Source organism: Phymastichus coffea, unplaced genomic scaffold (genome assembly GCF_024137745.1).
Source record: "Phymastichus coffea isolate CEN01 unplaced genomic scaffold, Cenicafe_Pcof_1.1 PCOF00108, whole genome shotgun sequence".
Lineage (NCBI taxonomy): Eukaryota > Metazoa > Arthropoda > Insecta > Hymenoptera > Eulophidae > Phymastichus > Phymastichus coffea.
In genome coordinates this window covers 517,501-542,538 of record NW_026706919.1, presented here as the reverse complement: position 1 = coordinate 542,538, position 25,038 = coordinate 517,501, and the positions used below count along the sequence as shown (strand labels likewise).

Sequence of the window (25,038 nt, the reverse complement as noted above, 5' to 3'; positions counted from 1 at the left end):
CTCTTTTGCGCGCCCCGCGCTTCCTCGCTTATCTGCGGCGACGTCGGCGCGCGCGCGTACAACGTACAACGTACAGCTCAACAGTAGTCCCGAGCGGAGCGCAGCGCACGTGCACAGCTCGGCCGAGCCATGGGAAAGTCCTCGAGCAAGCTCAAGTCCAGGCGCAGCCAGAGTGAGTACACGGCTTCTCGCGCGCGGACGGGCGTTTCGGCGCGAGGAGGCAGTGCGCGTTGCCGGGTAGGCGTCCGCCGGCCGAACGTGCCGTTGCGTAAGCGCACCTTTCGATAGCGGCTTCTAAAATTTTTGAAATTCTAATCGCGCCGAAAGTGTCTGCCTAGCATCGGCGCCTTCCTCTGGGCCGCCCCATCGGCTCGCCATCGGGTCGCCTCCTCGCCCGCGAACAGAAGCGAGGAGATTTCAAATGCTAATCGACAGCTGCCTTCGGATAATGGACAATGCCGTCGGAATGCCGCTGGATACTGCTTGGAACGCCGTATATCGATCGGAATTCTCTCTCGGGATTGCCTTCGCGGAAGCGCTGCCGCTCTTTTCTCCGCTTTATTTTCAGATTCAATGTCGCACGAGAGACAAATATTTGCCGTTGCGTCGCGTTTCAGCAATTCTTATCGATTTTCACGAAGCTATCGCGCGAACAGCGGGATAAAGAGGCAAAACCTACCGCGCACAGCCGTAAGCAACGTCAGGAGCGCGTTGGCGTTGTCGCCAATCGGAAAAAGCCGGCGGAGCCTCGGGAAAAGAAGCGAACAAAGGGGCCGAAGAGTCCGTGGCATCTGGCGCGCCGTCGTCGCCGCCTCGGACTTCTCTTTGCGGGCGGAGGCGTCCTTCGGCCGCAAACGTCGGCCGCTCGTCGCGAGATAAATCGATGCGGCAGCATCCTCGCGCACCGCGGCCGCACGTCGTGGAGCAACACGTTGCGCGGCGAGTCGGGTACGCGACGGGTACGCGGCCGCGACGCCGGGCGCGAGACCGAGCGCCTGTTTACCTTCTCGCGCGCGATTGCGCTATCGAAATACTTTTCTGTAACGCGACGCGCGATAAGACGTCTGCACACCTGCGCGCATTACGTCGAGTGCTTGGCAATCGAGTTTGAAAAAGCTGCGAGTTTCGCGAGAAACTTGTGCTGACGATAACTGGTCTCGGCTTGCGTAATCCCATCGCCCGTGATTAACTCGACACACGATCGAGGAGACTCCGCAGTTCATTCGCCGTCGGACTCCCGTCTATTTCAATCGATGGCTTCGGAATCGTTTCGAGGGCCAAGGGCTGCTGCACTTGGCTGGCTCGACCGCGCGTAATCGTCCACTGAACGGCAGCCGAATCAGCACCGAGCTCGCAAGGTGCCCGAAACGAGGCCAACGCTGCTGTTGCAGGTATAGCGTGGAGCTTCAGGTTCCCCTCGGCGGGCAGTCTGCATCAGGCGCTGGGCGGCTCGAGCCGCAGACGACAAAGGAAGGCCAACCGCGACAGCAGTCGCAACGTCGACGGAGCCATCGCGATCTCGGCCTCGTGCCGCGAGCTCGGCAAGCGCAACACCCTCAGCTCCGAGGCGAGCACCGACGAGTGCGAGACCTGCGCCCCGTCCCGCAGCGACTCCACCGACACCCTCAGGTACACGGTGAGACGTCGTCCGCCTTTGCGTTCCCGTGAAATCGCACCGACAGCCAACTTACCGGCTAGTTGGCTACACGCGATAGGAGCGGTGGTGTAATCGAACAAGCCGCTCGTCAATCTCGGTGGGGCAGGCTTGGCCGAATCGCGCTTTGAAAATTAAGCGCGTATCCCGATCGATCGGCGCGGTGCACTCGACGCTTTCGCGCGCAGTGCTGCTCGCGACGATCCATACCTCATCGCGCCCGTATTTCCCCTATATCGGCACTCGACTCGGGCGCAGCAGCGACGCATCCGACGCATGCGAGTGCACGCGCCGAGCATGGGGCCAGAAGTGCGTAATGAGCACTGCTGGCTAATAAACTGGGAGAGAGAGAGTGGGAACGAGAGAGAGAGAGAGAGAGAGAGAGAGAGAGAGAGAGAGAGAGAGAGAGAGAGAGAGAGAGAGAGAGACGCAGGCGCATCTGCGGACTCTCCCTTTTCCCATGCGCGCGTACCGCTGGCCCCCCATAGTCAGCGGCGAGCCTCGAATCAATAACGCACCGAAGGCGCCGCTATACAGTGCTCGCGCGCGGTTCGGACGCCAACCGTCGAGAAAAGTGGCTCTGAAAAATGAAGCTGGCGCGCCGTGAAAGCACCGCCGCGGTCGACAATACCCCCTCACCGTGAATGGGCCACGGGCCGGTTTTCTATAGCGCCCAGGCATTTTATTATAGAAGCGCTCGTGCGAGCGTGCGTTGACTCTTGACGCACACGCCGAGCCGGCGACGGGATTGCCCTCGCGACAGGTTGGACGACTCGCTCGCCTGTCGCGGCCGACGTTTTGCCTCGTCGACGCCACCGCGCGCTCGATGGATGGGCCATCGGGATCAAAAACTAAAGTGCAATGAAATAAACGCGCCCGAGTCGCCCTCTCCGTCCCCGGGACACCAGGGCTCCGACCTTTTCTCCCGCTCGGGCTAACGGCGAGATCGCTCTCGTTCGCGTCCCTTCGAAGCGCGCACGAGGGACCACCGCACCGAGTGGAAATTTCTCGTTCCAGCGAGGGAGGAGCGAGCGAAGGAGCACGAGGCATTCGAGGCGGTCTTTTCCTTTTTTCTCAGTCGACGAAGCCTCGCGTTTGTTCGCGGCAGTTGCCCGTCCTCGACGTCGCAACGCTCGCTCTTCCGGAGTTCCCCGAGAGCCACAGTCGTCCTTTGTTCCGCGACGTTTGCCCGCTGGCTTTTCGCGCGACCAAACGAATACCCAGGGACGACAACGGGTCGCGAGCGGCCGCGAGACGGCGGCGGGCGTAGATCGCGTACGAAAGGACTACGGCCCTGCACGTCGCTGCTCGGCGGCGGCCACGATCGACTGCGCGAGCGCGCCGCGACGGCGGCGGAGGGGGCGCCCGGCCAAACCCTGTCCGCCCCGTCGTACGCTACGCTCGGCGCCCGCGCGAGCGGCGGCGGAGTGGGCGCGCGCGCCGGCGAGCGCACGGGAGCGACAAGGAGAGAGGCGGCCGTCGCTCGGGGATCCTCCATTCGCCGACAACGCGTCGCCGCTGCATGGCCGCCCGAGCGCCGAGGCACTAATCGTGGCGTTCTGCGTGCACAGAGCCCCGCAGGGCAGCGCCGCCGAGGAGGTCGCGGCCGCCAGCAACAGCGGCGCCGCGGCCGCGGCGGGCGCTCGCAGGATTAGCCTCGGCGAGCCGCCGCCTCGCGAGGGCTCGCATGATGCAGCCGCGGACGCGATGCAGCCGCCAGACACCGGCTCGCTCGCCAGCACACCCACACCCAGCTCTGGATGCTGCAGTCCTCGAGGCGCCGCCGTGAGTATCTTGCTTCTCTCCTCGCCATCGACGTCGCGCGCGCCGCCCGACTCCTCTCTCCTCCTCTCTCTCTCGCGGCTGATTGTTCTCTGCTGACTCATCGTTATGAACCGCCGAGCCTTTTCTCCGTCTTCGTCCTTCGAGCTGTCGTTGACGCGCCACAGTCGTCGATCGGATCGGCCGAGCAATTATCGACAAAACTCGCGTCGTCGTGCAAACGAAGCTCGGTTCGCGCACCGTCGAGGAAGAAAACAACTGATCGCCGAATCCGCCTCCCTTGTGTACGCATCCCCTCGCTCCTTGTGCGTTATCCTCGCCAGCGACGGAGGGAGGCCGAGCAAGGCTGTCCTGATTTCGCTGCTCTTCGCGGCAGCTTTCCCGTAACTTTTCGGCTTCGACCCTGGCTTTGCGTCGCGAACGCATATTTTCGGCTGGCAAATTCAGTTCACGAGGTCGCGACGATCGAAGATCCGACGATAGCACGCGCAAAGCGAATTCCTTCCTGATTATTCATCTCCGAGCGCGAGACTGCGGCCCCGGAGTCACATTTAGCTTCACATGTGCGCTGCTCGATTTCTGGAGCAAGTTTAAATAATTCACTGGTTACTTAGGAAATACACGAGCAGATGGAGCGCAATCGAATCGGCCCAAAATCACTGCAACGCATCCTTCACCGAAAGCCTGCAATCTCCAGTACAATGATTTTCTTTCCTGTTTTTGGAGAGAGGAGAGAGAGAGAGAGAGTGAGAACCGGGCCGGGGGGGGGGGGGCACATCCTCTCTTACATTAAAAGTCGACCGAGCATGAAGGCTACTCGCAGCGCTGGCCGTGCTAAAACCAATTATTATCCGACCGCCGGACAATCAATTAACGTCGGCGCGTATAACCTTTCAGTGGCGAAGGAAAAAATGGGAGGGGGCAGAGCACAGTGAATGGACTCCGGTAGTTCTATTATAATTGAATGATATGGAAACTTCGTTACCGGCGCGCTCGCGAGCGCCTCGCGAGCACGACTTCGCGCTGCGACAGGCTTATTAATTTATCGTTTCTCGCGCGCGAGAGTAGCAGTTCAGAATTGAGTTTCGCGTGGCGCTCTGCATGCTGATCACTCGATCAAGCGTTTCCCGAGAAATCGAGCGCGCTGTCGCGAGGATATCTGCTCTTTGCCCTCGTTCTTACTTTACGCGTTGGAGGAATTACGCATTCAAACCTTGCGATTCCCGTAATTTTCGCGAGACAATGCAGCTGCCATCAAAATAACCGCGAAAACTGAATTTCGCCCTAATCTTCCGCCGCCTTCCCAAGGATCCGAGTAGAGCGAGGAGCGAATTCGGCTCGACTGGAAAGCAGATTCGGCGTCTAATGCGGCTCTACTTAGTTAGCACGAATGCGGCACGCTTGAAACGCGAATGCCTCGAGGAATTCCTTTAGACGACGTACACTGGTCGAAAAAAATTGTAAAGCAAGATACCGCTGAGCACAAAGCACAAAGCACACAGCACAAAGCACAAAGTCCGCCTCGGGGTCAGTGACCGACTGGTGAACCAGTCGCGAGACCAATGCAGGACACGCCAGACCGACGGAACTGTTCAGCTTCCGAGAGAGCCGGAGCGAGCTGAAAACGATCCGAACTGTTGGTCGCAGGAGCCGTCGGAAGAGTCGGTCCGCAAGCTGCTGGAACGCGAGCTGCGCCTGTTCGACCTGATCGACCCGCGGGACATTCGGTCGTACGCGTGGTACCACGGCGGCTCGTTGCCCGGAGGCAGAAAAGGCGCCGAGGCGGAGATCCCGAACGACGGCGACTTCCTGGTGCGCGACTGCGCCAGCCAGCCCGGCAACTACGTGCTCAGTGTGCGGCACAGGGGACAGCCTCTGCACTTCGTCATCAACAAGGTACGCGCGCGGCTCCGTCGAGCAGCGAGCCTGGCGCGAGCCCGGGCGAGTCCCGTCGAGCCTCGCGCCAGGCTCGCTGCTCGACGGGGCGCGAAACCGGCGAGAATCGCGACGATTCCCGGCCACGCGCTGCGCCCTTTATCGGTAATCGAGCCAGCCGCTTCCGCTCTCGGCGAGCAATTCTAACGAGCGAGTGTTCGGTGAATCGCAGGTGGTGCTCCAAGCAGGTACGATGTACGAGCGAGTGCAGTACCAGTTCGAGGACGAAGCCTTCGACACGGTAACTGATCTGATAACCTTCTACGTTGGCAGCAAGCGTCCGATAAGTCAGGCGAGCGGCGCTCGCGTCGTCACGCCCCGCCACCGCAAATTCCCCTTGTCGACGACGGCCAACTCGCTCGCTCGCTCGCCACCGCGCATCCCCCGCAAAAAGGAGCGTAGCCACTCGCTCAGTGCTTACCAGCACTACCAGAGCCCGCCGCCGCCGCAGCTCGTGCCCTTCCACCAGCAGCAGCAGCAGCAAGCGAGCACTCTGCCGCGAGTGCCCCAGGCGGCCGGCAGCCCGCCCAGCTCGCTGTCGTGCTCCATGTCGCTCGGCAGGCAGAAGATCGGCAGGGTCGTCTCCGACCCGGCGCTCGAGCCGCAGCAGCTCCGCCGGCAGCCCTCGCGGCCGGCCGACGAGGGAGACGAGCCGCACTACCAGAGCCCGAAGAACAACTCGGCCGTGCTGCCGCCGCTGGAGACCAACAACGGCGCCTACGATACGCCGCCGCCGAAGCCGCCGCGCGTGCCCCGGCACCTGAAGCCGCCGCCGCCGCCGCCGCCGCCGCCGCCGCCGCCGTCGTACTCGCAGCCGCACGCGCTGCACCAGACGAGGCCGCACCAGGCCTCGGGCAGCGACAGCGGCAACGGCTCCGGCGACAGCGAGTTCGAGACCGGCGCCGCCTGCGGCCTGCCGATGCAGCCCGCGGTCAAGAGCCTCATCCTGCGCAGCTACTACCAGGCCAAGGCCCTGGGCCTTAGCGAGCTGGACATCCGGCAGTGGCGCGAGCTCGAGCGGCGCATCGCCGAGAGCGCGCCCAGCTTCGAGATCCCGTCGTGCTTCGACCTCGACAACTTCAACACCATCCTGCTGCCGACGGTGGAGCACAAGCCGCTCGACGCCACCGCGCTCCGGGGCGTCATGGGAATGCTGCACGAGACCGCCTCGCGGATCCTCGCCTCGCACCTCACCCGCACCGACGTGGACATGCTGCTCAAGGTGAGGAGCCCGCCCCGCCCCGCCCCGCCCCGCCCCGCCCCGCGACGGCTCGCCCGCTAACCGACCGCTGCGCAGGTGCACGCGGACGACCCGCCGAGCGTGCGCGACGGCCAGTGCGGCCTGGAGCTCCTCGTGCTCCCGTACGCCAAGCAGACGCGGCTCGACGTCATCGAGCGCACCGAGTGCCTCAAGCTGCTGGTGGCCGTGACGATCCTCACCTGTCCGAGCGCGCCCGAGCGAGCGGCCACCATCAGCCGCTGGGTGCAGGTGGCCATCGACACCAAGACGGCCCTCGGCAACCTCTACGGCTTCTGCTCCATCATGCTCGGGCTCTGCCTGCCCCAGATACAGCGGCTCACGGCCACTTGGCACCTGCTCAGGCAGAGGCACACCGACGAGGCCTTCGCGTTCGAGGCCAAGCTCAGGCCCACCCTGCGGGCGATGAACGAGTGCACCGACCCGCAGGCACCCAACACCACCATCCCGCACGTGCTGCCCATCGCTCTGCTCAACGAGCGCACGCACGACGACGTCCTGGGTGAGCGACCACCGCATTTGCCACTTCTGTCGCGGCGAACTCTGTTCGAGCTGCGCTCGCGGCCGACGATCGGTAGTCCGCGGTAGTCCGCGGTAGCCCGGCTCGATGCAGCTCAGTCGCGCTACGCGAAATCCCAAATTCGTTCCGAATCAATCCTAAAGACAAACGCAACATTCGTACGAGTTTTATTTCGGAGAAAATTGGTGCGAATTGCGTGTACAGTAGTACAGTACAGGTCTCGCGTAAACCTGTACTTCCGCACTCGATTCGTACTTTGTTTCTCGCCAAATTTCTTACAGTAGCAAATTCTTAGGCTACTATAAGCATGGGACTTTGACGTCGACCTCAGCTAGATGAAAGTTGGGCTTATGTATACTCACTGACTGCTTCGGACAAGTCAATATCTGACCGCTCGCTAGGCTCACAGGGTTTGGATAGTCTTGATAATATTGTTGTTTAATTAACAAACTTGATTATTACTTGATCGGCATTGTAGTGCAAAAGTAATCGATGAAAATTCTCAAGAAATTTTCTCGGCGCGCAGATACATACTTACAAATACTTTTGAAAACTCTACTTATGATTGTTGATTGTAATGGTCCAAGTGGTTCAAGTGTCCATTAGTATTTTTATAAACATATTTTTATGAAACATGTTTTGAAGCCCTTGATTAGCTTTCAATTTCGTTTACTCATATGCACGTAGAGGTCTTTTTCTATAAAGATTTTATCCACATGCAATTACTTTTTATTTCACGTTTACATTTTTGTCCGAATTTCTTGTAACTGTGAATTTTTTATTCGACGCATGCGCAAATAAAAAATCGCGTTCGTGAGCGTTGGACAAAAAATGTTAAACGAGTGACTTGGAATGCTTAAAATTTATTTTGTCATAAGCTCAAGTCCAAATGACTCATGGAAAAAATGAATTACCAACTATTTAGCTAATAAATTTGTTGGGAATTTGATAATGAAACAACAATATTATTCTGATTATCCAAACTCCGCTGCGATAGAAACAGAAGAGCATGTACAGTTACACAATGGCAATGGCTTCGTATAAAGAGCGATCGAACATAGAAGCATTTATATTCGTTGGCATCATTTGCACTTACAGCTGAGGTGTGCCTAATATTTGGCTTACCTCTATTTATCGCTCAAAGCGACGACTCGATGTTCGCAAGAATGAGGAGCTTTCAAATAAGCGCGGATGGCTCGAACGAGTCAGCCAAAACTAACATTGGTCGTTGCAGGCAACGCGCCGCCGTCCGCGCTGGCCTCGGCGGTGCTCTGTCCCTGGGAGAACTCGGCAGCGGACTGCGGCTTGTCGATAATGTGGGCGCACCTGGAGGCTTCGCGGAAGATGCACGAGAACCTGACGCTGTTCAGGCGCAACGCCGAGATCGCGCTGGAGGGCTGCCGCAGCGACGAGCTGCTCCTCGACGCATTCCGCGCCGAGTTCCACATCAAGTTTCTGTGGGGCAGCCGCGGCGCCTTCGTCGCGGCCGGCGAGCGACACGCCAAGTTCGTGCAGGTGCTCGACGCCATGTACGACAAGTGCGCGGCGGGCGAGCAGGGCTCCGCCAACGCGTGAACGATCCGCCTCCTCGGCCTCACCCCCCTCGCGAGCTTTCGTCGCTGGGTCAGCGGCCGCCTCTCTCCTCGTAACGGCAGCCACGCCAAGTCGAGACGGCAGATGGGTGCGATCGGTGTCGCTGGTCCACTTGGCAGACTACGCTGCCGCCGCGTATTTGAAACGGCTCCAAAAAATCAAACTAGACGTACTGGGGGACGAGAGGCCGAACGCGCGGTTCGACTGTTACACTCGCTCTTTGACATACGCACGCCGATGTTAGGTAAGGGATCATTCTATTAGCTGTATCGTGTACTTTGAGCAATGGCGTTTACGATAAACAGAGGTGCGTATGGCGTATACGCGAGCAACCAGAACGATCTGTCAATCGAAATGAGGAAAGTTTACCGGCCTATTGTTTTCGACCGCGTACAACCGAGGTGCTTCTTCCTTTTTTTCATTTTAACCGACAGACTCTACTCATCGGTCGATATAGCACGTTCATTTTTTTCTTTCAATTGCTTTGCGCTGATGGAGTTCACGTTATATCGTAGTATATATAGAGAGATTTATTTTATTTTTTTAATTTCGTCAAAGCCGAGCGAGTCTGACACGTAAACTTTCTATTTCGATCCGGTGCGACTTTTATATATTTGTACATATTTGCACGTGACTTTTTCATGAAAAACGCAATTTGATAAAGAAAAAATTAAAAAAAGTAAGCGAGCAAAGCGGGACTGAGATCGTTGCTTCCCGGTTACGGGACGAGTGGTCTTTTATCATGCATTATAAGTCGCCACCAAAACTCAGATGCGAAAGAGAAAGGCAAGAGGAAACTGCTTTAGCATTAATTAAGGCCCCAATCGATAGACTTAGATATACAGTCAGTAGGAGCATTTCGCCGTAACTTTCCTTCGGGCGTTCATCTAAAATATAAATGTGCTCGAAAAAAAATTATCTTCGATAAATGACTGTGACTAATCAATTTTTTAATGTTTCGAGCAATGGTTCCTTCATAAAAAAAATGAAAAAGCCAATTGTCATTTCCAGCTGTCATTATTTCTGTTTACATTCACGATGGAAAAAAAATGTTGACACTCCTCCTCATAAACAAGCTGACTTGAGAAACACCATTGATTTTTTATTTTTTCACGAAAAACCTTCTCAAAACATTTCAAGATTCATTAGTTGCAATCTGAGTATAAACAATAGTCGGTGATAATTATCTTCAAGCAACTTTGATTAATATGTTAGGCAAACGATTGGAGGGAAGTCGCAACAAAATTTCTCAATTGACTGTATACCTATGGATATCGATTGACGGGCCTTAATCGAGGTTTTATTTGTGCAAAAATGATTTTTCCTAATAATGCATTTCGTCCTAAGTGCAGTTACAATGCGAGTGATTGGATATTTTTCACGTTTTTTCGAATAACTTTACATTAAAATGCACATATTTATATTTAATATTTATATTTATACGTTTGTAATACGAGTCAGGACAATATTTGAGAGAGAGAGAGAGAGAGAGAGAGAGAGAGAGAGAGAGAGAGAGAGAAGAATAGCAAGAGATATGTTTATTGTACGACAAGCAACGCAATTCAAATGAAAAATGTTATTAAAGTAATATGTAAACGAAACGACGTAAATGATGGCAATCCACGAAAAAGAAAAGCATGTGAAGTTACCCTATCTCTGTATACCAGCTGTACTTAATGATATTTGATTGGAAAATTAACGATTAATTAGAATATATTATGTACATTATTATGCGACCAAAATTGGATGCTGTACCTGTTGTTCGCGTTTTTTCACAACATATAAATCGATATACATTATTCCCATTTGTCGTTTTTTTATTTCGCTTATTTTCATCGGCTTTTATTTCTTTTCTTTGTTTCAGCGATTGGTATTTCAGTTTATTTATAATTATGATGCATGAAAAAAGCAAGCATTCAATGTGTATGTACATGTGTGTAGCAATGGGCGATTCTTAGTTATTTCAATGGGCTTGGAGATACTGGGTTACGGAATTTTTCAAGCTTTGAAGAATTGTTGCACATATAGAGGTCATAATTTTTCAAAATTTTCATACCAAAAGATTGATTATATCAAAAGTTATTAACCTTGAAAAGTAATGATAACATTTTTCAGAAGGCTATATTTCAAATACTAATAATGTGATAGGGATCAACATTTTTTAAATGTGCATAAAACTTTCAACTGTGAAAATATTTGCCACAATAAACGATAATGTTTATCTTCAAAAATTATTAACTTTTTCTTAAACTGTTATGAATAACTCAAAAAGTAGTTTGTTTTGAAGTCTTGCTTTTACGTATTGGTCAGGGCTTTTTATACAAAAAAATAGATATATCTACCATGCATTTCTACAGCCAACACGCATATCACGAGTCGCTATCGTGAATCGCATGCGAGTAGGTACAATGTAACAACGAAGCAGTGGTAGGGGCGACTATCTATACAGTAAGATGACGATACTGGGCTCCGCCGTAACTATAATATACGCTGAATTGAGTATAATATACGCTGAATAAGAGTACACAGATATGAACATCACAAGATAACAGTACGTCCTTCCGTTGCCTTTTCTTTTAATTCTAGACAGTAAGTCATAATTATACACACATGCAATTTTGCGTTGTTGAGATTGATGCGTGTACAGATAATCTAATATTAATTATTCAATTTATTATTTTGTTAATAAACTCACTATATTTTTTTATATTCGTCCATCAAAAGACTTGATGCACCTAAGGCTATATTTAGTTGTCATCATCACAATTTCAACTGTGCAGCTTACATACAATAGTTTGCAATCATTATATTTATAATGATGCTTTTGACAGCTTACATTCACTGACGCTTATATAAGCTGTCAAAAGCATTTTAATACATTTTTTTGTATCGTTTTCAAATCAGTCCTATCTAAATTATTATCCAATAAATAACTGTAAATTGAAAAAGAATTATTCAATGTTTTAACGTAATAAAGTTCAATAGAACAAGTTTTTTGATGAAATTTTTTTAAATATTCTAAATAACATTTAGAAAATGCTTTCATTAAATTGCTTTCTTCTTAATTTTTGTTTATTTCATAAACACTTACACGTAAAAGACAACGAGGAAAAAAGTGTTTTATGTTCAAAATAATTCTTCGTTTTAATATGTACCACAGCTATAATTTATACGCGAAAAGATAAGAAATAAATAATCTAGAATAAACTGTAAGTATTTCCATATTTCCTGCAGGAGAAGCTAATCCACGTGTCACGCCAAGTTATCGCCAAACCATTGCCAAACTATCACTAAACTATGGCGAAGGACACCAGGCCAAGACAGAGAATATAGAAATACTATATATTCTCTAGCTAAGACGACGTCCTTTAATCTTAATCTATTGCAAATAGCAGCACGCAGCTGTATCTGAGGTGCAAGAGATTCGTGTATAAAATAGCTTAATAATAAAATTTCGAGATTTTTCAACGTGCCGTGCGTAAAGTACGACTTTGCCACACCCTTGGCGAAAAACGCGCGCTCGAATTGGCGTTTTTAATACGTGGTTTTGGAAAATACTGAACCTGACATATTCAGCAAATCTTACGTGAGACAACAATCTACTTTTCTGCTAACACTTTAATTCAATCTTGCTTTTTATTTGATGGTTGATTAATACTCAACAGGTATTCTGCGAAAGAATGCATAATTTTGTTGTCTGATCTAAAGGTAAAAATAGATTACAATGCAGTCTATAACAAAGGTGAAAAATGCCATATGAGAAAATAAAGAAGCTAAAACTTACAGGTGATATCGTCCCAGTTGACGTTATAGATTATATTTGCACTGAAATAAACCTACGAGATTTATGCCGCGCTCCAAGTAAGTATATTTATGAATTAGGAAAAGTTTTATAGAAGAATAAAATAATAATGGTAATTCGTAAACAGATATTGGCATGCTGCTGTCAAACGAGAATTACTACGTAGAAAAATGCAAAGAATCAGTTTATATGAAAACGCAAACAATCGACCCCATTTGTTGCAATTAAAAGTTAAGCCATACATAGTATTAATGTTTGCTGTTCAGCTAGACATTCCTAGACCTATTGTGCACAACCCATATCCTACAAGTACTCAATTCATTCCAATAGAAATCTACAGTTTCGACTGCAGTTTTTTAAAATATAATCAAAAGTGATTCAATTATTTTCCAGATACTTTTCTATATATAAGCCGGTATGCAAAAATAACAATCCTAGTAGGAAGTTCAAGATTGCATACTGAGTAAACCATTAGTACTGTCAATAACTTAGAAAAGAAGCATTTACATTTTTTTGGAACTAGAGAAATCCAGTGTTTGATTATTCTTAAACATAACAAGTTGTCATGTTTGTTTACTTGACATACAATCAAACTCAAGAAGACTCATTCGATAAATGGATAGTATTTAATCAACTATTATTAAAAGAAAAATACACAGACATTTATTATGATGTTCACATTTATTGTGAAAAATCATTTTTGGAAGAAAGTGTTAATTATATAAAAGAATGGTGAAGAAAATTATTGTATTTCAAAACGATTAATGAAAAAGTTCCTTATTATTGTTATATTAAATATATATAATCTTTTACAGCTTTCAAAGCAATTCTTATGCTTTATGGGGCGATAAAATGTATTTATTACCAGAAGACCATTAACATGCAGGATTTCTTGGGATCAGCATTTCTAGTAATAATATAAATTTATTTTCGACTGTGATTCCTTATAAAAAATTGAGTTTATAAAGTTTTTAGACAATGTAAAATTGAAATGGCACAGTATGGCATTCATAAGGGGTCCATGGTATAAGGACTTTAATTTTTCTGATGAAGAAGATAGTAATGAATTTGTTAGAGAAAAAAGTGAATATTGTATATTCAATTATGAAAAATACTATTTATCTAATTTTATTAAAGTATTTCCTAATTCATTTTTTATAAGTTTTTTAATAACTATTATAATTTATGTTCACTTTATAAATATGTATATTATTGATTTGATGGATAAATATTTTCTTGCACATTCAGAGAACTCATTGATACATAATGATGACATAACTATTGTTATTGTAACATATAATTAAATTAAAATTCAATATAATAAATTTATGTTGATAAGGATAACAATGTCTTTATTAATATGTTTATAAAATAAAAATATTTTTCATTGAATGAAAAAATGGTTAAAAACTTTTTAATCTAATTAGAATTTACTTATGATTCAGTAGGTCTCCAAATCATTTCAAAAATTTTAAACTAATCTGGATTAGGAAGTGCTACATAAAATATACTGAAAATATGTACTATGTAACACTTTATTCCATTCAAGTTTTTTCAAATTACATTATTAAACAAAATTTTTTACCTGGAGAGAATATAATTAAGTCTACCTAGGATTTTGATTAATGGTACTTGTAATTTTTGTGGTGCTTGATGCGATCATAATTTAGCCAGTAGAAGAATGCCATTCCAGCAAAAGTTATTTGAAAAAATGGGGCAACAGTAGTACGTTTTGGAAATATATACTTATGCTGATAACGCCACCAAGCTCTTGAAATAGCACTAGCAACTGCTTGTGGAGTCTTCTGGCGACGACCAAACCATGCTCCGAGTTCACCAAGTTTCACTTGTCCAAAAGGAGTATCCTCTGTAATAATAAATCATGCATTATGTGACAAATCAAATTATTAATAAATGTCATGTAAACTACTCCTGTGACGTAACTCATTTGGTATTGTAAGTATTATATTGTACACTAATAATTAACATGCCCCAGAAAAATGAATATTTCCAGTCAGAATGAAAAATACTATGTATTTCTAAATGAGGTTAGATTTAATAAAATATTTTATGCAATAACATAGATGAATGCCGGATCATGTCCTCTAGCGTCTGAATAAAATGCAGTCATTTGATTTCGCCTAGGTTCTTCCAATAATTACCGACAATATAAAATAAATAATAAATACTCACTTGGGCCATAATATTTCGCTGGATCGTAAGATCCATGGAGTTCATAACTGTATTCTTTAGGATAATCTCCGAAACCCATCTTTGCAGATTTACTGGGTTCGAATTTTATATCAAAACTTGCTTTAAATTATTCCAATTTTCCAGTTGCTCTGAAATTGCGGATGTTACTAGCCCGCTATTTCCCCGGAATAGGACAATTATATAACCTGTTTTATGTCAGCTGATTATTTTTCAATTGAGCATGCGCAGAATTGTAGTGTTTTGCGACTTCTGCTCGCATTCTGCCAACCACTTCTTGATTGATAGCGATAGTAGTGTGAACTGTTCCGAAGAAATAACATATGACGGAGTAATTGAATCTTGTACGTAGACGCGAATAATCCGCTAAAATGACGACTCTCACAGCGATTCCGCTAATTTCACGACTATCAAGTAGAGTTATTAGGATTTTAGGATGCAATCCTGGACCGATGACACTTCAGGGCACAAATACTTATCTCGTTGGCACCGGCAACAAGTGAGTTTTCAAGTTGCAATTGGAAAACATCGCTTTAACTATTGACCGTTTGTTAGCTTATTTTAAAACCAATGTCATGTTATTGTACCTGTTCGTTTATTTATTTATTATTTCAAATAAAATTTTTTAATCATTAAATTGACACAATATGTTAACAAGTGGGCTGTTGTGACCTTATAAAAGTCTGAAGCTTTTTTAAGCTGTCTAGAGATATAAAAGGAGCCTGATCAAAAATTCAACCAAAATTTTATTTTCTGTTCAAATTGATTGTAAGAAATTTTAAAACGTTCACTAAATTATAGGCGAGTACTAATAGATTCTGGAGATGAAGACACATCGAGCGAATACACGAAAATATTAAAAGACGTTCTCGTTGAAGAGAATGCAACGATTGAGCATTTAATAGTGACGCATTGGCATTGTGATCACATTGGCGGAGTATCTGCAGTTCAAAAGCTGCTTCAATTGAATGATCCCAAATCCAGTCCTCCTACAGTTTGGAAGTTTCCGAGATCATCTGATGATCTATACGACGAAGACGTAGAGAAATCTCTTGCGGTTTGGACTCCCCTGATGGTAATAATTATATTAAATACATATATCTTTGATGATTATCACAAAGAAAAATATATCAACAGGATAATCAACGTATAGAAATCGAAGGAGCAAAGCTGAAAGTGTCGCACACCCCTGGACACACAACAGATCACGTTTGTCTCATATTAGAAGAGGAAAATGCACTGTTCAGTGGCGACTGTATTCTTGGAGAAACTACAGCCGTTTTTGAAAATTTATATGATTACATATTGTCGCTAAAAAAAATTCTTGGCGAAAATTCTACGTTGATCTATCCAGGCCATGGCCCAGTGGTTTCAGATCCCAATAAGAAGATTCAAGCATACATAGACCACAGAAAAAAAAGAGAAGAACAAATTTTAACCTTCTTAAAAAATAAAAGAAATCAAGAGCCTAGCGACGTGATGGAGATTGTTGAATCTATGTACCAGGTTTTGTATTCAATTTTTCATTTAAATTAAAGGCGTTTATTTAAAGAAAAAGAATAACAATAAATTCCATTTCACATATTTTAGGATACGCCGAAAAATCTCTGGCTTGCAGCTGCTAATAATGTAAATCATCATTTAGAAAAGCTTTTGAAAGAGAAAAAAGTATCTTTCGAAAATGATAAGTGGTCAGTAGTTCATCATAGCTAATTATTCAAAATACACATCCATGTTGTTTTACTTCTATCGATTTGTAAAAAGAAATATTCTTTTATAAATTACACATGAACAAGTAGAATGAACCTTGTGTCAACGGTAAAGAAGCAAATAGTGTCTGACGAAAGACATTATATCTAAGAGATGTTCGTAGCGATTTTTACACTTAAGTGAAAAAAAATTAATTCTTTTTTTAATGAATTTTCATTTCACTTACAAAAATACGTATTACACATATAAAGTATAAAAACAAAATAAAAGCTATTTAAGGTCCTAGTTTTATCTTATAAAAATGAAACTTAACAAAACAACATTATAGGAAATCAGCAAAAAAATGAAAACGTGTAATAAAATTTAAACGTAACATACTGTCTTGATTCCCTTATGATTTGATTGATTTAATAATGTAATAAAATTTGTCTACACCTACGTAAATTCTTTCAATTAAATGTTTCCAAACATTTATTCAATCTAAGAGTATCGACGACATACAAGTATTACAGATGTTTTTGTTTACTTTGAACAGTTGGCTGTTATTATTATATATTACCCCTTTTCACTTCAATCACAAACAGATTTGTGGACTACACATCATGTATTATGTAGTACAGAGAAAAAATCATATCAACAACGTGAACATAAAACTGTGATATTTTCAAAATAAAAAAACGAATAGTATAATATTTTTCTAACGTATTATGAGCTTGAGCGGAGTTTTAAGAAAAAATTGGATCATAATTGTTTTTTTTATGATAGCTAAACTATGTTGATGTAAAACTTGACTGTATAAATATAATATAAATATATAACAAATGTGAACTGTAGAGTTACATACATAAACTTGATATATTTATAAATAAACGGAGGCCGTATTGATAATTTAATAAATTTTAGAAATAATTTCCAATTTAACTGTATTCAGCACCATTTTTTACTTTTTAACAAATAATTACGCACGACATTGAATAATCTATTAAGCTCACTATTTTCCTTTGCGTTTTATGATATCTCGCTTTCTATTAGAGCTAAGTGAATATTTCGAAGCGCACAAAATCACGTACTTCGTAAATACAATATAGATTACAAATAGCATGTTGCCAATAGACAGAAAAATATAAATTTATACATATATTACTTTTTTGGGTAGATGTGAAAAAATATATGTGTAAGCCATTATCTATTATATATCTTCATTTCTGTCTTACTTCTCATATATATAATAGAATATACTTTCAACTCGTAACTTCATTATGATGAAACCAACAATATAATCTGCCATTACTCACTTTTGTCAGTATATTTATGTATAAATATTTACGTCGTCATTGATAACTTCAAAACATGATAGCAAAAGTGAAGGGAGAACATGTTTTGTCAATTGCTCTTTTTCTTGTATATCTCTAATAGGATATTTCTCTTTCTCGCGGACGCTTTTCACCCACCCACAAGTATTCATGTCGCACTCTCTTATATTTGATAATATATTAATAGTAAACAACAAACTGCATTGACCGTTACGATTAAAACAAAAAAAAATTATTAACTAATCTTGAACAGGTTATATTTGATAATAGCAAGAAAAAAGAAAAAAATAAACAAATAACCAAACAACAAGATGATTCATTTAACGCAATGAAATCAAGTCAATAGTATATAGCAAGAGCATTGCATAACATGGGTAGATATAATTATGATTTAGCACTTAACTTTAATAATTGGAGACGTTTCTTGCACACAAAATTTAACGACGACTATTTTTATCTTATTTTAAACCTATTATTTATCATAATCATTTCTTACGCTGACGTCTATTTAATAGATAATGCATAGATCTCAGGGTTTTTGTCGAGATATTAAAAGGCACTACTTTTAAAAATGATCAGACGGCTCTGACGACAGCTGAATAGAAAAATAATTTACAATCATTAATTCTAATAAGTTCAGCACATCGAAGTAAACAACTTTCAAACATCGTATCGCCTTGTTATGTTTATTCTGTTCGAATTATAAAAATTTTGCCATATTTTTCGTTTGTATGATACGTTGCAAATCTTCAAAAATAGCTTCAGCGTTCTCTTTTTTATTTATCCATGTTTAGTTTTCATATAAAATTTTACGAGACTCGACGCTTTAAATGTTTATATTTAATTTCCTTAATATGAGGGATACAGTCACGAATCTCAGTCTGTTTTTTATTAACAATTTTACAAGCATAATGTATAAAGAACCGCTAGTATAGTATAAATAATAGTATATTATGAAAAAATATTATCATATTTAATTTTTCAAAATGGCCAAGAAATGAGGTTTTCCTTTTGAACTTGATTTCACTTAATAATTAACATTTTCAAAAAATCACCTAATTAAAACGTTAATCTCTTAACGTTAAGCGTTAATCTAACTTATTAAATAAATTTTTACAAGAGTATCAATTCAGTTGAAAAATATTCAATTTTCAAGTAGAATTACGAAGTTAAGGTATCACATCAATGACAATAAGTCATCACATAATAATATTTGGACATTCACTGATCGAACAAATGAACCAAACGATTGAAAATAAAAATTTATAAAAAGTAAATAAATTAAATTATACAAAGCATAAGGATAATTTTTTTTTTCTACAAAAATGCATCAATTCTTCAAAAATAATAGTTATAGAAATCAACTCAGATGAATCGATAATTAGAATTAATTCATAAACAAATCATCCGAACAATATATACAATGTTCCATTTGCAATCAAGGTCAACTGTATGCAATTGCCGATTATTTTCGTTTACGAACAACAATAATCAGTACTTGCATCGTGACCAGTTTCATTGAAAAAGTACTGAGTTTCGCTTCTGTACCTCCTCTGCTACGATAATAATCGTACGAAAACAAAAATAACAGTTAGTAAAACACTCAACGACAAAATTGGTGCTTTGCTCATTTACAACAAGACACGTTACATAAGAAATCCATTTTGTGGATCAAAGCAATCGATATAGCTGAGCAATTCTTGGTCAGTAATGATGTCTTGCGTAGCCATGCCGTTGGTTTGTTGAGTCTTGCGTACCATTTGTTGTTGCGGCACTTGCGTTGACTGCGGCAGTTCATTATTTTGTTGCATTGGTGTTTGTGCATTGAGAACTGCTGGGATTCCGTTAGTGGTCGGCACTGTCAAATTTGCCGTTGGTGGTGATTTGCTCGTCACTTGTTCCACTATGTTCTGCTGCTGAGCTGGTGATTTTGGTAGAATTCCCTCCATGGCACTGTTCATCAATTGGGCGCTCTGAAAGTTAATATCGAAATTAATCTTTAGTCGGTCACATTATCTAGGAAACGAGATATTGTGCAGTTAGAAATGGGCAGTTACCTGCGTAGCAACACTGTTCAAGATATTCTTCGTGGCTATTATAGCGTGAGCGGTAGTAGTCTGAATGGGTTTATTGTTGATAATATCCTGAGTGGCGTTAGTTATGACGCTGTTGATAGCCTGCTCAGCAGCAGTAGTAAGCATTTGTTGGCTTGGCTCGGGAGTAGCGGCTAACGCCGAGCTCGCGTCGGCAACGAAACTGGCCGGTTGGTTCAGCATCGAGTCCAAGTCGTTTTGAACCGCTTGCTGCATGACCTGCGCTGCCTGAGCCTGCTGCACTGCTTGCTGTACTGCTTGTACCTGCTGTACTACTTCTTGAGTGGCCTGCTGCACAGCCTGTTGTACAACTTCTTGACTCGCCTGCTGTACGGCTTGTTGTACTGCTGGAGCCGTTGGCGCCTGCTGGGCTGCCTGCACCTTCTGCACTGCCTGTTGAACCACTTGAGCGTGCTGTACGACTTGCTGCACCACCGTCTGTTGGGCATGCTGCACCGTTTGCACTGCCTGCTGATGTGCTTGGGCTACGACCTGTGCCGAAAAAAGAACAATTAGTTTAGAGCTACTTTTCGAGATGATTTTATTTCATTTGTTCCTCAACACTTAAGGATCCAATAAACTAACCTGTTCAACCTGGTGCTGAGCTTCGACCACTTGTTGAACTTGTTGCATATCAACGGGAGTTTGGGAGGCAAGCGCTTGCATAGCCGTAGCAACAGTTGGAATAACTTCGCTTGACACTTGCATTGCATTGCAAGAACTGACACTGACATTTGGACTCACGTTGGTCGCCACGGTGACGATCGGAGGTTCCTGTATAGGCATTAATGCTGCGTTAATTGTGTTCAGAACATCGTTGGGTGTTGGTTCTTGAACTGAGACGGCGACGCTAGTCACTGTGTTGCTTACTATGGGGTCGACACTATAACATTAACAGAGATACATTGTAAGTTTCGTTAATAAGTATTTCCAACGTTTTCTATATTGTTTATTCTTACTTTAATGGAGAAACATTTGTTTGGGACATCAACGAATCAATCAACATATTTTTCACTGGGGGACTGGACGTCTGTTGGGGACTGCTCATAGCATCTTCAACGATGGCAGATACGTGATTGACCATGTTATTGGGACCGACGTTTGTCGATCTGAGGGGCGAAACACCTAATTGATGTGAGTCAATGGCAGAGTTAACGAGATTGTCAAGTGGAGCTACTGGCTCCAGTAGACTCGACGCTTGCTGCTGTCCATTCGCAATTATTGAAGCGCGCACAAAGTTGGCCTCCTAAAAAATGCATTAGATAATTAGAAGAAAGACCAACAGCCAAAATAAGTTTGCCAGAGAGACAAAATGTACCTGAACGTCAGTCTTTTTTGGTGCCGTCTCGATTTGGTTGAGATATTTCTCGATACTGTCGCTGCTTTGAGCCGGCAATGGCTGATCCGCCGAGGTCGTTGCGAAACTGCCCATGCTGCTGTTGCCGATGCCGTTGAATTCGGACTGGTGATGCTTCATGCGGAGGTCCACGACACCAGGACTTGTGATAGCTGCCTCGTTCGTCATAATCGGACTGGAATCTTTGTTGATGTGACGTGGACTTAAAATTTTAACTGACGAAGCGTCGTGGAGCCCATTGAAAGCCGACGGCTGTGGCAATACATTCATCGGATGCTGATTTCTGATGAGATCAACTACGCCGAGTAGCTCTTGAACGGGTGAGCCATTGGTAGCCGTGACACTGGTTTTGATCAAACTATTTTGCATGGAGTCTCGCGAATTTTCATTGACCAATTGTTCCAACGGACTGGGCACAGTCGCGCTATTGGACATGCCAGTCATGCTGTTGTCTCCCATGAGGCTGCTTTGGCTGTTTTCGTCGAGCACCTCGGTCTTAAGATTGTCTGGTAGAATCAGCTGCATACTGGCCGCGGAGGAGCGTCTATTCATGAGGGCATTAGGAGCTACCAAGCTTGGCGGTGGCATCATCACTTCGGCCGAGGCTGTACTCTGATTCGTAGCGCCCATGGCCGACTGGGCGCTCCACATCATCACCGGAGCGACGGGATTGGCGACGGTAACCGGTGGAGGACTTGGATCGCTTTTTAAAACATCGGGACTGACCCCACTGGACGACGTGGCCGTACTTGGTGCTTGAATTGTACTAAGAAAACTCGTTGGTCCTGGCACCGCTGCTGCCGACCCCGCTGTGGCTACTGGGAGTAGCGCTGGAAAAGAATTGAACGTAATTTGACGTCCAAATTCTGCCAGGCAGCCGAATATTATCAGTGTTACGTTTTTATGCAGAAATTTGCGAGTTGCGTTTAAATAGGATTATTCTTATAGGATTTTGATACAACACGAGCTCTCCACAAATTCCTCAAATGCTCATTCATCCGATTGTCAATGATTTCTATACATCATTAGAAGCTTAGTAATATATTTAACAAGAAAATTCATCAAAGGCAATCGGCATCACTTGGCCAAATCTTTGCAAACTTGAGAAGAGGCCTTTCAAAGCTTCACATTATGCTTGTACTGCTTTGTACAATCGTCCCGGTGAATAGCAAAATGAAGTAGAGATTTGATGTCGACAAGTGCGTGAATTATCCTTTGAAAACTGCGATAGAAAGATATGGCTGGGTCAACTTACCATTAGACGTGACGTTACTTGGGACTACCAGCGACGACGAGGTCAGTTTGGAGGTGAGCACAAGTTCGCCGTTGTTGGTGCTGACAGCGGCATTTTCAAGTTTGCCGACCGAGGGTACAGGCGGCGCCGAAGCTGCTGTGTAAACGAAGGTGTGAGGTTCGCTCTTCTTGCCCGAGGATATCGTGTACAACTTGATGTTGATTGTCTCGGAAAGAGCCAAATCTTGTCGCCTGTAGGGTGGAACCACGCAAACAAGGTGGGTCTGTTGGAGGAATTCCTTGTCGGGTAAAACTGTGCATTCCCAGTGGGGCTCGAGCGACGAGCTCAGGTCTTCGCTGTCCAACTGAAAGACGACTCGCGTGTCTTTTAAAAAGTTCTTGCCCAAGATGAATAGCTCCAGGCCGCCGGTGCACGGACACGAGGTTAGTGACTTTTTGCAGATTTCCGGGATACCCGGTGGCTGTGCTGTAATGTCATCATGACAACGATATTTCTTAACGTCTTCGGTATAGTGCTTATTTCAATAATAACACTTGAATGATAATTTTGAACATTTATCAGTCATCAAAACATGAAAATAAATTAAAAAATATGTACAATTATACCTAAACAAATCACAAATTACCCTTTATTGAGGGATTTACCTCTTATTATTACGTTAAACTAATCAAATATTTTTTAAAGTCATTAAATTAAATAAAACGTCGTTTTTTCTACTTTAAAATTAAAATGACAAGATTTTGATTGAAATAGTGAAAAAATTGTTTATTTACTAATGATGTATTAAATTGCCAAAACAAATGTTAACAAAAAAAAAATTCCCAACGAAAATTTTTCGAAAAAAGAATCACAATATCTATTCATAACTCCGTTCTTTCCATATAACTTTCTATATTGAGCGGGTTTTCTTAAAAAGTTCTTTAAATCATCGAACAGAGGTGCCGTGACTTGAAAGTTATTTCATATGTGTGTAATTAATTCCTTTATAGCTATTTTACCAAATATGTGAATCATTAACGGTAGGCTGCCGTTCAGGATGTAACCATTTTCGGATCTTTTACGGTAGATCTAACTTCGTAAAGCTTTTCAAAGATGTTTTAACGTGAAACAGGTTAAAATGGTTCAATTATAAAATAAATAAATAAATAAACAAATAAATAAGCAGTAATTGGTCGGGAGATATTAACACACAGACATACATCCTACGATATTGTTAATTGACTGTTCGAGAAATTCCACTTATTGAAATCTCATTGCGAAAGTTACTTAGCGCGAATTTGGGCAATAAAAAAGATGAGCAGTATACTCACTACAGACAATCGGTTGCGAGCAGACTTGAAGAGTCTCGTTGGTACCGTCGTCGTTGGTAATGATCGAACGGAAGACCATGCGACACCTCGTGGACTTCTTTTTACTGCGACCCTGGAGTATCCCCGCTTCCTGAGGAAAGCGGTGCTCAACATCGACATTGCGTTCCTTGAGTATACCGACGCAGTCGCAGGTGACCATCATGTCCTTGGCGGGATCCACGTCCACCTCGATGACGATGGTGCCGTCGATTTTGCGCTCGACGCAAGGGGTCGAGTTCTTGCCGCTGACTCGACATGCCTGGTAGAACATGTGCGGCGCCACACGACCCAGATCCGTGCCGATGAACACCTGACGGCGAAAATACTCAGCTCACACTGGCGTTTCTTGGCCTGCCATCTAGTCGCCCGCCGACGTAAGTGCGCACATGGAAAAATTGCGGCAGGAATCGCGGCCCACCGTACATTAATTTCGAGCATCGAGAAACTCGGATCGTAGAAGTTGCGGCGCGCAGTCCCGCGGAATTCGCGCGAGCGAGCGATCGACAATATTACGACGACTCGAGATCGAAGTGAGCTTTCATCGCGACGGCCGTCTATAGCCGTAGGGCAATGCGGCGGTGCGCGTGGAGAAAGACCGAAAGAGCGCTTCTTGGTTTTGTTGCAAATGCCTCGTGTACGCGACTCGAACGAGCCGTGGGCCTTGGCACGCAAATACAGCACAGCGAGGCGGCGATCGGTCGTTCGGCGCTTTCGCGTTGCAATCGTCGCGTTCGCCACGCGACAACGCTTATTGAAGCTGGGCTCGGTTCGACGAGTAAGCTAACGATTCACTGGAACTGTAAAAGCGAGCACGAGTCGAGCCATGCGGCGCGTGACTGAGCACGTAATAATGTGCTCCAGTTAATTGGAACCGAAACGCGATATAATCATAATGAACGAATCCGTTTTCATAATGACCGTTAATTTGCTAACGGTACGGGCGTAATGGGCGTTCTGATAAGGCATTCCAGCTCCGAGCGACGGGTGCAATCAGATCAGTTCACTGCCTCGCGTTCCACATGTGTGCGATCGCACAAGAGATGGAACACGGGCCTCTTACCTGGAGCGTCGTCGGCTTGTCGTAGCCCAGCAGTCGCACGATGGGGAAGCCGTTGCCCGTGCGATCCTTCACGGCTCCTCGCGAGCCCTCGGTCTGGTAGCGCGCTCTGTGCTGCTGCTCCGGCTGGCAGCAGATCTGCAGCTGCA

General features: G+C 44.7%; 4 protein-coding genes and 1 long non-coding RNA gene across 10 annotated transcripts in view; 3 read left to right on the top strand and 2 right to left on the bottom strand.

The window, feature by feature from the left end:
* The first annotated feature begins 49 nt into the window (after positions 1-49).
* Positions 50-11,602, top strand: LOC131670315 (SH2 domain-containing protein 3C). 3 transcript variants are annotated; one of them, XM_058945819.1, is made up of 7 exons: positions 50-172; positions 1,392-1,629; positions 3,226-3,439; positions 5,084-5,332; positions 5,544-6,593; positions 6,669-7,131; positions 8,384-11,601. In XM_058945819.1, the coding sequence occupies exons 1-7, from the start codon at positions 130-132 to the stop codon at positions 8,722-8,724; spliced, it is 2,598 nt and encodes an 865-aa protein (XP_058801802.1). In that variant the 5' UTR covers positions 50-129; the 3' UTR covers positions 8,725-11,601. The 3 variants fall into 3 exon arrangements, with proteins under 3 accessions (XP_058801802.1, XP_058801803.1, XP_058801804.1); XM_058945820.1 differs by lacking the exon at positions 3,226-3,439 and having other exon boundaries at positions 1,392-1,636; positions 8,384-11,602; XM_058945821.1 differs by lacking the exon at positions 50-172 and having other exon boundaries at positions 1,501-1,636.
* Positions 11,603-11,918: 316 nt separating this feature from the next.
* LOC131670290 (uncharacterized) lies at positions 11,919-13,926 on the top strand. Its single transcript, XR_009302434.1, has 5 exons — positions 11,919-12,328; positions 12,408-12,603; positions 12,672-12,853; positions 12,938-13,276; positions 13,360-13,926. It is a non-coding gene; the product is annotated as an uncharacterized LOC131670290 (long non-coding RNA).
* Positions 13,927-14,061: 135 nt separating this feature from the next.
* Positions 14,062-14,943, bottom strand: LOC131670289 (putative ATP synthase subunit f, mitochondrial). Its single transcript, XM_058945769.1, has 2 exons — positions 14,738-14,943; positions 14,062-14,411 (listed from the first exon to the last, which is right to left on the bottom strand). The coding sequence occupies exons 1-2, from the start codon at positions 14,814-14,816 to the stop codon at positions 14,167-14,169; spliced, it is 324 nt and encodes a 107-aa protein (XP_058801752.1). The 5' UTR covers positions 14,817-14,943; the 3' UTR covers positions 14,062-14,166.
* A 93-nt stretch (positions 14,944-15,036) lies between these two features.
* Positions 15,037-16,480, top strand: LOC131670288 (endoribonuclease LACTB2). Its single transcript, XM_058945768.1, has 4 exons — positions 15,037-15,254; positions 15,557-15,830; positions 15,893-16,261; positions 16,346-16,480. Exons 1-4 carry the CDS (start codon positions 15,127-15,129, stop codon positions 16,466-16,468), a joined length of 894 nt encoding a protein of 297 aa, XP_058801751.1. The 5' UTR covers positions 15,037-15,126; the 3' UTR covers positions 16,469-16,480.
* Positions 16,481-19,414: 2,934 nt separating this feature from the next.
* LOC131670287 (nuclear factor of activated T-cells 5-like) overlaps positions 19,415-25,038 on the bottom strand; it is a 45,589-nt gene continuing 39,965 nt past the window's right edge. For 3 of the 4 annotated variants that reach the window (XM_058945766.1, XM_058945767.1, XM_058945764.1), the window contains 8 exons: positions 24,893-25,038; positions 23,794-24,142; positions 22,484-22,948; positions 21,190-22,058; positions 20,831-21,117; positions 20,457-20,754; positions 19,836-20,363; positions 19,415-19,751 (listed from right to left, as the gene is read on the bottom strand). The exon at positions 24,893-25,038 is cut by the window's right edge and continues 24 nt beyond it. In XM_058945766.1, coding sequence (XP_058801749.1) covers positions 19,425-19,751; positions 19,836-20,363; positions 20,457-20,754; positions 20,831-21,117; positions 21,190-22,058; positions 22,484-22,948; positions 23,794-24,142; positions 24,893-25,038 — 3,269 coding nt within the window. In that variant the 3' untranslated portion in view covers positions 19,415-19,424. The remainder of the gene's footprint in view (positions 19,752-19,835; positions 20,364-20,456; positions 20,755-20,830; positions 21,118-21,189; positions 22,059-22,483; positions 22,949-23,793; positions 24,143-24,892) is intronic. The other variant, XM_058945765.1, reaches the window with a different exon arrangement.

Bases quoted from the DNA above. Each gene is read 5' to 3' on its own strand.
- LOC131670315 (XM_058945819.1), top strand. From the start codon at position 130: ATGGGAAAGTCCTCGAGCAAGCTCAAGTCCAGGCGCAGCCAGA. The intron at 173-1,391 runs GTGAGTACACGG...CTGCTGTTGCAG, and splicing joins CAAGTCCAGGCGCAGCCAGA to GTATAGCGTGGAGCTTCAGG. The intron at 3,440-5,083 runs GTGAGTATCTTG...TGTTGGTCGCAG, and splicing joins GCAGTCCTCGAGGCGCCGCC to GAGCCGTCGGAAGAGTCGGT.
- LOC131670289 (XM_058945769.1), bottom strand. From the start codon at position 14,816: ATGGGTTTCGGAGATTATCCTAAAGAATACAGTTATGAACTCCATGGA. The intron at 14,412-14,737 runs GTGAGTATTTAT...TTATTATTACAG, and splicing joins AGCGAAATATTATGGCCCAA to AGGATACTCCTTTTGGACAA.
- LOC131670288 (XM_058945768.1), top strand. From the start codon at position 15,127: ATGACGACTCTCACAGCGATTCCGCTAATTTCACGACTATCAAGTAGA. The intron at 15,831-15,892 runs GTAATAATTATA...ATATATCAACAG, and splicing joins CGGTTTGGACTCCCCTGATG to GATAATCAACGTATAGAAAT. The intron at 16,262-16,345 runs GTTTTGTATTCA...CACATATTTTAG, and splicing joins TTGTTGAATCTATGTACCAG to GATACGCCGAAAAATCTCTG.